The sequence below is a fragment of the Mixophyes fleayi genome, chromosome 3, assembly GCF_038048845.1.
Source record: "Mixophyes fleayi isolate aMixFle1 chromosome 3, aMixFle1.hap1, whole genome shotgun sequence".
NCBI lineage: Eukaryota > Metazoa > Chordata > Amphibia > Anura > Limnodynastidae > Mixophyes > Mixophyes fleayi.
The window spans coordinates 347,171,443-347,183,847 of NC_134404.1; the positions used below are offsets into that span (position 1 = coordinate 347,171,443).

Sequence of the window (12,405 nt, forward strand, 5' to 3'; positions counted from 1 at the left end):
ATGAGAAGGAGTGACATTGCGTGTGGTAACAGCTGGATATCACCCCATATTGCCCGTGAGGGTGGGTGTGAGCTTCTAGTATACCTGTATTTGCGGTGGTCACATCTGCCCTATGATGTCCACAGCTGGAGGTCAGTCACTGGACAAAGGAATATATTTATACTGTAGTCATCTATTACATGGACGCATTTGATAATAATTTTGTGACATCAGATGGCAATAAAGTCTGTTTCTGGTCTGGGGCCCCATGAATTCATGTTACAGAAAAGTGTTATATTTGGAGCAGTTCCCCCTCTTCCTTAGTTGTGATTGGGGGAGAATAAAAATAATTTTCTCATGGATCTTCCGTATTCTCTCCTGAATAAGTGGGAGAATCTGCGGAGGAGACATTTAGCACTCTGCAAGGGTTAATGTGCCACTAACAGAAGCTTACAGCTGCCCCCAGCCCAGCTGCTCTCCCCCATCAGCCATCACATGGGAGAGGAATGGGGTATATAGGACCAGGTGATAGGATGGATATCACAGTGCAGGAGAACAGCCACACGTGGGACTCTCTCCCTGACCCAAGGTAAGAGCCACTGCTTAATACAGGGATAATGTGCCGGAGGTAGTCGTGGGTGCATGGAACTGCCTTTCAACGGAGATGCACAAGTCACTAGCATTATAAAGGACACAAAGAACAATAGTGTAGTTGGAACAGAGCAATGTTCTGCAGATCTCTAGAGAGGTCAATAATGTAATAATCTGCAGAATATATCACTATGTATCTGTTAGGGGTAGATGGAACAGAGCGATGTTATGCAGATCTCTAGAGAGGTCAGTAATGTAATAATCTGCAGAATATATCACTATGTATCTGTTAGGGGGTAGATGGAACAGAGCAATGTTCTGCAGATCTCTAGAGAGGTCAATAATGTAATAATCTGCAGAATATATCACTATGTATCTGTTAGGGGTAGATGGAACAGAGCGATGTTATGCAGATCTCTAGAGAGGTCAGTAATGTAATAATCTGCAGAATATATCACTATGTATCTGTTAGGGGGTAGATGGAACAGAGCAATGTTCTGCAGATCTCTAGAGAGGTCAGTAATGTAATAATCTGCAGAATATATCACTATGTATCTGTTAGGGGGTAGATGGAACAGAGCGATGTTCTGCAGATCTCTAGAGAGGTCAGTAATGTAATAATCTGCAGAATATATCACTATGTATCTGTTAGGGGGTAGATGGAACAGAGCGATGTTCTGCAGATCTCCAGAGTGGTCAGTAATAGTCTACAAATCCTGCACAGGATAGGTTTCTGTGTACTGATTATTAAACCAGAGTAAGAATAGTACACCTGGATATCAGTGTGTGGGGAATAGTGTCCAGTTAAGGTATATACTATATACTAGTCACCGTACAATATCTGCATTTAGGAATATGAGTAGGAGATAACTGAATGTAATATTTCGGTATAATGTTGCTCCTACTACTGAATGCTTTAGCCTCATATAAAACAGCAGTACCGAGTAACCAGGGCCCATCGTACAGTATTAATGTCATGTGTGTAGGCAGCGGGTATGCCAGGGTGCCCAGTAGACTGTCGGTATAAAAGGTTGAGGGGTACCCGACATGCTGCCAATCTGCACTAACATGCAATGTTATTCAACTGAATGTATAAAGTCCAAATGCCCTTAATCTTCAGGGATAGTCCCAGTTTACAGTATGTGTCCCATTTTTTCAGAATTGACCAAGTGAGCTGTACAGTCCCTCTTTTTCTCTATACTGGAAGCAGTTTACACATCTACTATCTTCCATGCTTTATAGAACATATAATATTGCATAGGAGTAGTTAGAGTCACATAATACCCATGGTCAGTAACAATAGATTGCTGGGGACGCTACCGGTTTGTACTATGCTCCATGTGCTTAGACATATGTGAGTGTAATGTCATAGGAAAGTATTTTGAGCGGAGGATCTTGTGTGGAATGTGAGCATTATATACTCATCATATAGTGGCTAATAATGCTGTAATAAGGATATTAGTTGTCATCCTAATATAATGTACAGTAGTAAGGAATGTTCTTTCTTCTAATGTACAAGTGTTACAGAGTACTGGATGACATGACAAGTAACTGATTATGCAGTAAGTCAGTAATATTATATATACAGGGTATTACATCGATAAAGTGCGCTGTCAGTGTACATTACTCCCAGGGGATTAATCTGGGGCATAGAGCTTGGGGTCATCTGTTTCCTATCACTGTTATATACAGTATTATTACTGCTTAGTGATGTATTATATAGAGTATTACTATCACTAGTGATGTGTGGTAAATATATTGTGATTACTAGTTATTATAGGATCCATTATATATCCTATTATATAGGTTAGTACTATTGGGCCTGATTCATTAAGGAAAGTAAAGCAAAAAATGAGTAACTTTGAACCTTGGCAAATCCATGTTACAGTACAAGGGGTGCAAAATAGTTTATTATTTGGCACATAAGGAAAATACTGTCTGGTTTTTATGTAGAACACAAATACCTGATAGCTTTATTGTTACACTGACATTAAAAGGTGATCTAGGACATGTTCTACCCCAACTATAAATCTGCCCCACATTTTATATTTACCTCCCCCTCCAATGCAACATGGTTTTGCCAAGGTTCAAAGTTACTCTTTTTTTTTGCTTTACTTTCCTTAATAAATCAGGCCCATTATTACTAGAAGCATATTAGAGTATTATTGTTATTACTAGTAGTATATTAGAGTATTATTACTTAATAGTATATTATAGAGTATTATTATATTATATTGTATATTATTATGACTAGTATAATATAGAGTATTATTACTAGAAGTATATTATATAGGGTATTATTGCTTAGTAGTATAAAATAGAGTATTATTATCCCTTTGTAGTATATTATAGAGTATTATTATGACTAGTAGTATATTTCAGAGTATTATTATGACTAGTAGTATATTATATAGTATTATTATTACTTACAAGTACATTCTATAGGATATTATTATGACTAGTAGTATATTATAAATTATTATTATTACTTTGTATAGAAGAGTATCATTATTACTTAGTAGTATATTACAGAGTATCATTATTACTTAGTAGTATATTACAGAGTATCATTATCCCCTAGTAGTATATTACAGTATTATTATTACTTAGCAGTATATTCTAGAGTATCATTATCCCATAGCAGGATATTATAGAGAATCATTATCCCCTACTAGTATTATACAGTATTATTATTACTTAGCAGTATATTATACAGTATCATTATCCCCTAGTAGTATAATATACAGTACCATTATCCCCTAGTAGTATATTATAGAGTATCATTATCCCTTAACAGTATATTATATAGAATATTATTATCCCTTTGCAGTACAATAAAGGGTATTATTATTACTTGGCAGTATATTATACAGAGTATTATTATTACTTGGCAATATATTATACAGAGTATTATTATTACTTGGCAGAATATTATACAGAGTATTATTATTACTTGGCAGTATATTATATAGAGTATTATTATCCCTTTGCAGTACAATGTAGGGTATTATTATTACTTGGCAATATATTATACAGAGTATTATTATTACTTGGCAGTATATTATACAGAGTATTATTATTACTTGGCAGTATATTATACAGAGTATTATTATTACTTAGTAGTATATTATACAGAGTATTATTATTACTTGGCAGTATATTATACAGAGTATTATTATTACTTAGTAGTATATTATAACACAGGGTATCGTTATCCCCTTGGCAGAGTGTCCGGAGGGCGCTGACCGTCTGACCCCCACCCACTATGCCCGCCCCGCTGCTCCTGCTCCGCACTGTGCTGCTCCGGGCTCTGGGCAGTAGAGCCGCCGTGTCCGGGGGTCGTCAGCTCAGGAAGGGGGCTCGCTGGGCCGGGTCCCGCCTCTCCATCCTGCTCCAGCGGCTCTGGGACTGGCTGACATCCGAGGAGTTCCGGCAATCCGTGCTGAGCTGCGTGCTGTGCCTGCTCAACCTCACCAGGAAGGTGGGTGCCTGCCGGGGGGATTACCGGGGGCAGCCGGGGACTGCTGCTGTGTGACACAGGGACTGGGAGAGAGACAGGGACTGCTGCTGTGTGACAGGGACCAGGAGACAGCCAGGGACTGCTGCTGTGTGACAGGGAGCAGGGGGAGGGGGGGCAGCCAGGGACTGCTGCTGGGTGACACAGGGACTGGGAGAGAGGCAGGGACTGCTGCTGTGTGACAGGGACCAGGAGACAGCCAGGGACTGCTGCTGGGTGACACAGGGACTGGGAGAGAGGCAGGGACTGCTGCTGTGTGACAGGGAACAGGAGACAGCCAGGGACTGCTGCTGGGTGACACAGGGACTGGGAGAGAGGCAGGGACTGCTGCTGGGTGACACAGGGACTGGGAGAGAGACAGGGACTGCTGCTGGGTGACAGGGAACAGGAGACAGCCAGGGACTGCTGCTGGGTGACACAGGGACTGGGAGAGAGACAGGGACTGCTGCTGTGTGACAGGGACCAGGAGACAGCCAGGGACTGCTGCTGTGTGACAGGGAGCAGGGGGAGGGGGGGCAGCCAGGGACTGCTGCTGGGTGACACAGGGACTGGGAGAGAGGCAGGGACTGCTGCTGTGTGACAGGGACCAGGAGACAGCCAGGGACTGCTGCTGGGTGACACAGGGACTGGGAGAGAGGCAGGGACTGCTGCTGTGTGACAGGGAACAGGAGACAGCCAGGGACTGCTGCTGGGTGACACAGGGACTGGGAGAGAGGCAGGGACTGCTGCTGGGTGACACAGGGACTGGGAGAGAGACAGGGACTGCTGCTGGGTGACAGGGAACAGGAGACAGCCAGGGACTGCTGCTGGGTGACACAGGGACTGGGAGAGAGGCAGGGACTGCTGCTGTGTGACAGGGAACAGGAGACAGCCAGGGACTGCTGCTGGGTGACACAGGGACTGGGAGAGAGGCAGGGACTGCTGCTAGGTGACACAGGGACTGGGAGAGAGGCAGGGACTGCTGCTGTGTGACAGGGAACAGGAGACAGCCAGGGACTGCTGCTGGGTGACACAGGGACTGGGAGAGAGGCAGGGACTGCTGCTGGGTGACACAGGGACTGGGAGAGAGACAGGGACTGCAGCTATGTGACAGGGACCAGGAGACAGGCAGGGACTGCTGCTGTGTGACAGGGAGCAGGGGGAGGGGGGGCAGCCAGGGACTGCTGCTGGGTGACACAGGGACTGGGAGAGAGGCAGGGATTGCTGCTGTGTGACAGGGAACAGGAGACAGCCAGGGACTGCTGCTGGGTGACACAGGGACTGGGAGAGAGGCAGGGACTGCTGCTGTGTGACAGGGAACAGGAGACAGCCAGGGACTGCTGCTGGGTGACACAGGGACTGGGAGAGAGGCAGGGACTGCTGCTGGGTGACACAGGGACTGGGAGAGAGACAGGGACTGCTGCTGGGTGACAGGGAACAGGAGACAGCCAGGGACTGCTGCTGTGTGACACAGGGACTGGGAGAGAGGCAGGGACTGCTGCTGGGTGACACAGGGACTGGGAGAGAGACAGGGACTGCTGCTGGGTGACACAGGAACTGGGAGAGAGACAGGAACTGCTGCTGTGTGACAGGGAACAGGAGACAGCCAGGGACTGCTGCTGTGTGACACAGGGACTGGGAGAGAGGCAGGGACTGCTGCTGTGTGACAGGGACCAGGAGAGAGTCAGGGACTGCTGCTATGTGACAGGGAACAGGAGACAGCCAGGGACTGCTGCTGTGTGACACAGGGACTGGGAGAGAGGCAGGGACTGCTGTTGTGTGACAGGGACCAGGAGACAGCCAGGGACTGCTGCTGTGTGACACAGGGACTGGGAGAGAGGCAGGGACTGCTGCTGTGTGACAGGGAACAGGAGACAGCCAGGGACTGCTGCTGTGTGACACAGGGACTGGGAGAGAGGCAGGGACTGCTGTTGTGTGACACAGGGACTGGGAGAGAGGCAGGGACTGCTGCTGTGTGACAGGGACCAGGAGAGAGACAGGGAATGCTGCTGTGTGACAGGGAACAGGAGACAGCCAGGGACTGCTGCTGTGTGACACAGGGACCGGGGGCAGGAAGGGACTGCTGCTATGTGACAGGGAACAGGAGACAGCCAGGGACTGCTGCTGCTGTGTGACACAGGGACCGGGGGCAGGAAGGGACTGCTGCTGTGTGACAGGGAGCAGGAGACAGCCAGGGACTGCTACTGTGTGACACAGGGACTGGGAGAGAGGCAGGGACTGCTGCTGGGTGACACAGGGACTGGGAGAGAGGCAGGGACTGCTGCTGTGTGACAGGGAGCAGGGGGAGGGGGGGCAGCCAGGGACTGCTGCTGGGTGACACAGGGACTGGGTGAGAGGCAGGGACTGCTGCTGGGTGACACAGGGACTGGGAGAGAGGCAGGGACTGCTGCTGGGTGACACAGGGACTGGGAGAGAGGCAAGGACTGCTGCTGTGTGACACAGGGACTGAGAGAGAGGCAGGGACTGCTGCTGTGTGACAGGGAACAGGAGACAGCCAGGGACTGCTGCTGTGTGACACAGGGACCGGGGGCAGGAAGGGACTGCTGCTATGTGACAGGGAACAGGAGACAGCCAGGGACTGCTGCTGTGTGACACAGGGACTGGGAGAGAGCCAGGGACTGCTGCTGTGTGACAGGGACCAGGGGGAGGGGGGGGGGGGGGGGCAGCCAGGGAATGCTGCTGTGTGACAGGGAACAGGAGACAGCCAGGGACTGCTGCTGTGTGACAGGGACCAGGAGACAGCCAGTGACTGCTGGTGTGTGACACAGGGACTGGGAGAGAGGCAGGGACTGCTAATATGTGACAGGGACCAGGAGAGAGACAGGGAATGCTGCTGTGTGACAGGGAACAGGAGACAGTCAGGGACTGCTGCTGTGTGACACAGGGACCGGGGCAGGAAGGGACTGTTGCTATGTGACAGGGACCAGGAGAGAGACAGGGACTGCTGCTGTGTGACACAGGGACCGGGGGCAGGAAGGGACTGCTGCTATGTGACAGGGACCAGGAGAGAGACAGGGACTGCTGCTGTGTGACAGGGAGCAGGAGACAGTCAGGGACTGCTGCTGTGTGACACAGGGACCGGGGGCAGGAAGGGACTGCTGCTATGTGACAGGGACCAGGAGACAGCCAGGGACTGCTGCTGTGTGACAGGGAGCAGGGGGAGGGGGGGCAGCCAGGGACTGCTGCTGGGTGACACAGGGACTGGGAGAGAGGCAGGGACTGCTGCTGTGTGACAGGGAACAGGAGACAGCCAGGGACTGCTGCTGTGTGACAGGGACCAGGAGACAGCCAGGGACTGCTGCTGTGTGACACAGGGAGCGGGGGCAGGAAGGGACTGCTGCTATGTGACAGGGACCAGGAGAGAGACAGGGACTGCTGCTGTGTGACAGGGAGCAGGAGACAGCCAGGGACTGCTGCTGTGTGACACAGGGACTGGGATAGAGGCAGGGACTGCTGTGTGACAGGGAACAGGAGACAGCCAGGGACTGCTGCTGTGTGACAGGGACCAGGAGACAGCCAGGGACTGCTGCTGTGTGACACAGGGAGCGGGGGCAGGAAGGGACTGCTGCTATGTGACAGGGACCAGGAGAGAGACAGGGACTGCTGCTGTGTGACAGGGAGCAGGAGACAGCCAGGGACTGCTGCTGTGTGACACAGGGACTGGGATAGAGGCAGGGACTGCTGTGTGACAGGGAACAGGAGACAGCCAGGGACTGCTGCTGTGTGACACAGGGACCGGGGGCAGGAAGGGACTGCTGCTATGTGACAGGGACCAGGAGAGAGACAGGGACTGCTGCTGTGTGACACAGGGACTGGGAGAGAGTCAGGGACTGCTGATATGTGGCAGGGACCAGGAGAGAGGCAGGGACTGCTGCTGTGTGACAGAGCAGGAGACAGCCAGGGACTGCTGCTGTGTGACGGAGCAGGAGACAGCCAGGGACTGCTGCTGTGTGACACAGGGAACAGGAGAGAATGCAGGTCCTGTGTGAGACAGTGACCAGGGGACAGGTCAGTGGGTCCTGATGTCTGTGTATTAGGAGGAGGGGAGGTCAGTGTGTCCCGATTCTGTGTTTTAGGGTAGACAAGAAGTTCATGTCCAAATGTTAAGATTGAACATATATTTCGTCTTTCCCCAGAACTCTGTGAGGACCAACCCATGAGCTCCAACTGACGTACAGAAAATGTCACAGAGTATGATGAGAAAACCGCAGCCTTTCACCATCGGCACAAGACTCTCAATACCAAAATGCCCTGACTTATCTACCTCTAGTCCTGGTGTAGATATACTGGACAGCACTTTCATGTCACAGAACCTTAGTGCCCGTGTGTCTCAATACTTGGCCCAGGCCAATCCATCCCCCTGTATGTTTTCAACAGCTCAGAGACAGACTGTTCACCCTCATAGTCCTGCTGGTGGTTCCACAGATGGGAATAATGGATCTCAAGCACGTTCCATCAAGAAGATTACACTCTCCAGACACTCTGATGCCACTTACAAAGAGGGCACTGTAAGAATTAGCCCCAGGGTGCTAGCCAAAAACTCACATGGGAACTTCAATAATAATAACAGTCGGGGCTTAAGACATTTTTCACCGGATGCCATTGATATCCCATTTGACTGGACCTCGAGAAACCCAAAGAGCATCACAGGAGTGGACTGTAATACGTCAACCACCACTCATGCCAAGGTAAGAGGTCTTCCTGCCCAACCTGCCCTGTTACAAGGTTCAGCCAAGGAGGCCACTCACTCTGTGATATACGGTCTGTAATATCATATTACACCTTAATATGCTGGAAACTGTCTCCTGTCAAATGCAATGAGGAAAAATGACAATGAAAAAATATTTATAGTGAGAATGAGTTATGTGCTACTGAGATGTGCTGTCTTTGGTCATGTGGATGCCATGTTTGCAGCAATGTTTAATGGGACCCTACACATGTCTAGAAAACCTTATCACACCCTGGGGAAATTTGATATCTGAGAGATTGTAGAGCTGATATTTACCATAGTCTTATATACAATATGTGTGAAATGTATGTACAATGTCTTCTAAAAATCCTTAGCATATTCTAAGACTAATAATATACTTGTGGAACAGTGGAGGTCGCCCTCTGAGCTTACAATGTACTAGAATGCTTTCCTATGATTTTACAGGGGATTTTATTTGAGGAGTTTATAATTGGGGTGTAAAATGAATGCTTCTGCCCAAAGAGCTAGCAATCTAGTGGCTTCATGGGATGCCTTGTTCTAATGTGTTGTCATCCTGATGACTTGGGAAGGACCTGCCCTGGGTGTTTACACATAAGTGGTGCATAGTTAGCATCTCCCATGGAGGAATACGGTGGCAATGTTTAAGGTGGGAGTTTATAGTCTAGTTGTATAAAGGTGTTTGTCTTTGTCTCTAATGTAATGTAAAACCATTATATACCATTGGGCAATGAAATTTGACTTTAAATCTGTTCCCCAGATAGTCAGTTTTCATCCTGTATCAGCTCCACATGAATGTTTTTGCACTTTCATTGTGGCTAATTACAGTCAGAACGTGATTGATGGATGGGTTCAGTCCTATGAAGGGTCTGTGTGTTAATCAGGACACAGCTGAGCCGGGGGAAAAGTCTGTTTTGTGTCTGTCTCTTGGAATGTGATTTTTCTGCCAATTTTGTCAGTGACACATCTTGGGATGTGCTAAGATCAGAACAAATTGTTTATTATTAGATTATAATAAATAACCCAACTTTGATGTAGACACACGGTTACCATATATAGCCTAATATAACCCAGATAGCCATTATCTGTATAATACTCTTATCCCAACCGGTCTCTGAATCCCTCTCATCCCGACCGGTCTCTGTATCCCTCCTATCCTGGTCTCTCATTATCCTATCTCTGTATATCTCCTATCCTGTTCTCTCCTTATCCTTTATCTGTATCCCTCCTATTTTTTTATTATCCTATCTCTGTATCCCTCCTATCCTGGTCTCTCATAATCCGATCTCTGTATCCCTCCTATCCTGCTCTCTGATCCTATCTCTGTATCCCTCCTATCCTGGTCTCTCATAATCCGATCTCTGTATCCCTCCTATCCTGCTCTCTTATTATCCTATGTCTGTACCCCTCCTATCCTGCTCTCTCAGCCTATATCTGTATCCCTCCTATCCTGGTCTCTCATTATCCTATCTCTGTATATCCCCTATATCTCCTATCCCAGGGTTTCCCAAACCCAGTCCTCAGGGCTCCCCAACAGTGCAGGTTTTCCATATCTCCTTGCTGGAGCACAGGTGTATTCATTACTGACTGACACATTGTAAGAGATCCACAGGTGGTCCTAATTATGTTAGATGTGATCCAGAAAACCTGCACTGTTGGGGAGCCCTGAGGACTGGGAAACCCTGTCCTATCCTGTTCTCTCGTTATCCTTTATCTGTATCCCTCCTATTCTTTTATTATCCTATCTCTTTATCCCTCCTATCCCGGTCTCTCATTATCCTATCTCTGTATCCCTCCTATCCCGGTCTCTCATTATCCTATCTTTGTATCCCTCCTATCCCGCTCTCTCGTCCTGTCTCTGTATCCCTCCTATGCTGCTCTCCTATTATCATATCTCTGTATCCATCCTATCCTGGTCTCTCATAATCCGATCTCTGTATCCCTCCTATCCTGGTCTCTTATTATCCTATCTCAGTATCTCTTCTATGCTGCTCTCCTATTATCCTATCTCTGTATCCCTCCTATCCCGGTCTCTCATTATCCTATCTCTGTAACCCTCCTATCCCGGTCTCTCATTATCTTATCTCTTTATCCCTCCTATCCCTCTCTCTCATTATCCTATCTCTTTATCCCTCCTATCCCGGTCTCTCATTATCCTCTCTTTATCCCTCCTATCCCGCTCTCTCATTATCCTCTCTTTATCCCTCCTATCCCGCTCTCTCATTATCCTATCTCTTTATCCCTCCTATCCCTCTCTCTCATTATCCTATCTCTTTATCCCTCCTATCCTGGTCTCTCTTTAACCTATCTTTGTATCCCTCCTATCCCGGTCTCTCATTATCCTATCTTTGTATCCCTCCTATGCTGCTCTCCTATTATCATATCTCTGTATCCATCCTATCCTGGTCTCTCATAATCCGATCTCTGTATCCCTCCTATCCTGGTCTCTTATTATCCTATCTCAGTATCTCTTCTATGCTGCTCTCCTATTATCCTATCTCTGTATCCCTCCTATCCCGGTCTCTCATTATCCTATCTCTGTAACCCTCCTATCCCGGTCTCTCATTATCTTATCTCTTTATCCCTCCTATCCCTCTCTCTCATTATCCTATCTCTTTATCCCTCCTATCCTGGTCTCTCTTTAACCTATCTTTGTATCCCTCCTATCCCGGTCTCTCATTATCCTATCTTTGTATCCCTCCTATGCTGCTCTCCTATTATCATATCTCTGTATCCATCCTATCCTGGTCTCTCATAATCCGATCTCTGTATCCCTCCTATCCTGGTCTCTCATTATCTTATCTCTTTATCCCTCCTATCCCTCTCTCTCATTATCCTATCTCTTTATCCCTCCTATCCCGGTCTCTCATTATCCTCTCTTTATCCCTCCTATCCCGCTCTCTCATTATCCTCTCTTTATCCCTCCTATCCCGCTCTCTCATTATCCTATCTCTTTATCCCTCCTATCCCTCTCTCTCATTATCCTAACTCTTTATCCCTCCTATCCCGGTCTCTCATTATCCTAACTCTTTATCCCTCCTATCCCGGTCTCTCATTATCCTATCTCTGTATCCCTCCTATCCCGGTCTCTCATTATCCTATCTCTGTATCCCTCCTATCCCAGTCTCTCATTATCCTATCTCTGTATCCCTCCTATCCCGGTCTCTCATTATCCTATCTCTTTATCCCTCCTATCCCGGTCTCTCATTATCCTATCTCTGTATCCCTCCTATCCCGGTCTCTCATTATCCTATCTCTTTATCCCTCCTATCCCTCTCTCTCATTATCCTATCTCTGTATTCCTCCTATCCCGCTCTCTCATTATCCTATCTCTGTATCCCTCCTATCCCGCTCTCTCATTATCCTATCTCTTTATCCCTCCTATCCCGCTCTCTCATTATCCTATCTCTTTATCCCTCCTATCCCGCTCTCTCATTATCCTATCTCTTTATCCCTCCTATCCCGCTCTCTCATTATCCTATCTCTTTATCCCTCCTATCCCGCTCTCTCATTATCCTATCTCTTTATCCCTCCTATCCCGCTCTCTCATTATCCTATCTCTTTATCCCTCCTATCCCGGTCTCTCATTATCCTATCTCTTTATCCCTCC

General features: G+C 47.8%; 1 protein-coding gene across 3 annotated transcripts in view; it reads left to right on the forward strand.

Moving 5' to 3' along the window:
• The first annotated feature begins 529 nt into the window (after positions 1-529).
• LOC142145032 (uncharacterized) overlaps positions 530-12,405 on the forward strand; it is a 93,277-nt gene continuing 81,401 nt past the window's right edge. For 2 of the 3 annotated variants that reach the window (XM_075204483.1, XM_075204485.1), the window contains exons 1-3: positions 530-568; positions 3,797-4,051; positions 8,224-8,775. In XM_075204483.1, coding sequence (XP_075060584.1) covers positions 8,269-8,775 — 507 coding nt within the window. In that variant the 5' untranslated portion in view covers positions 530-568; positions 3,797-4,051; positions 8,224-8,268. Of the gene's footprint in view, positions 569-3,796; positions 4,052-7,784; positions 8,096-8,223; positions 8,776-12,405 lie in introns of those variants that run through there. The other variant, XM_075204484.1, reaches the window with a different exon arrangement.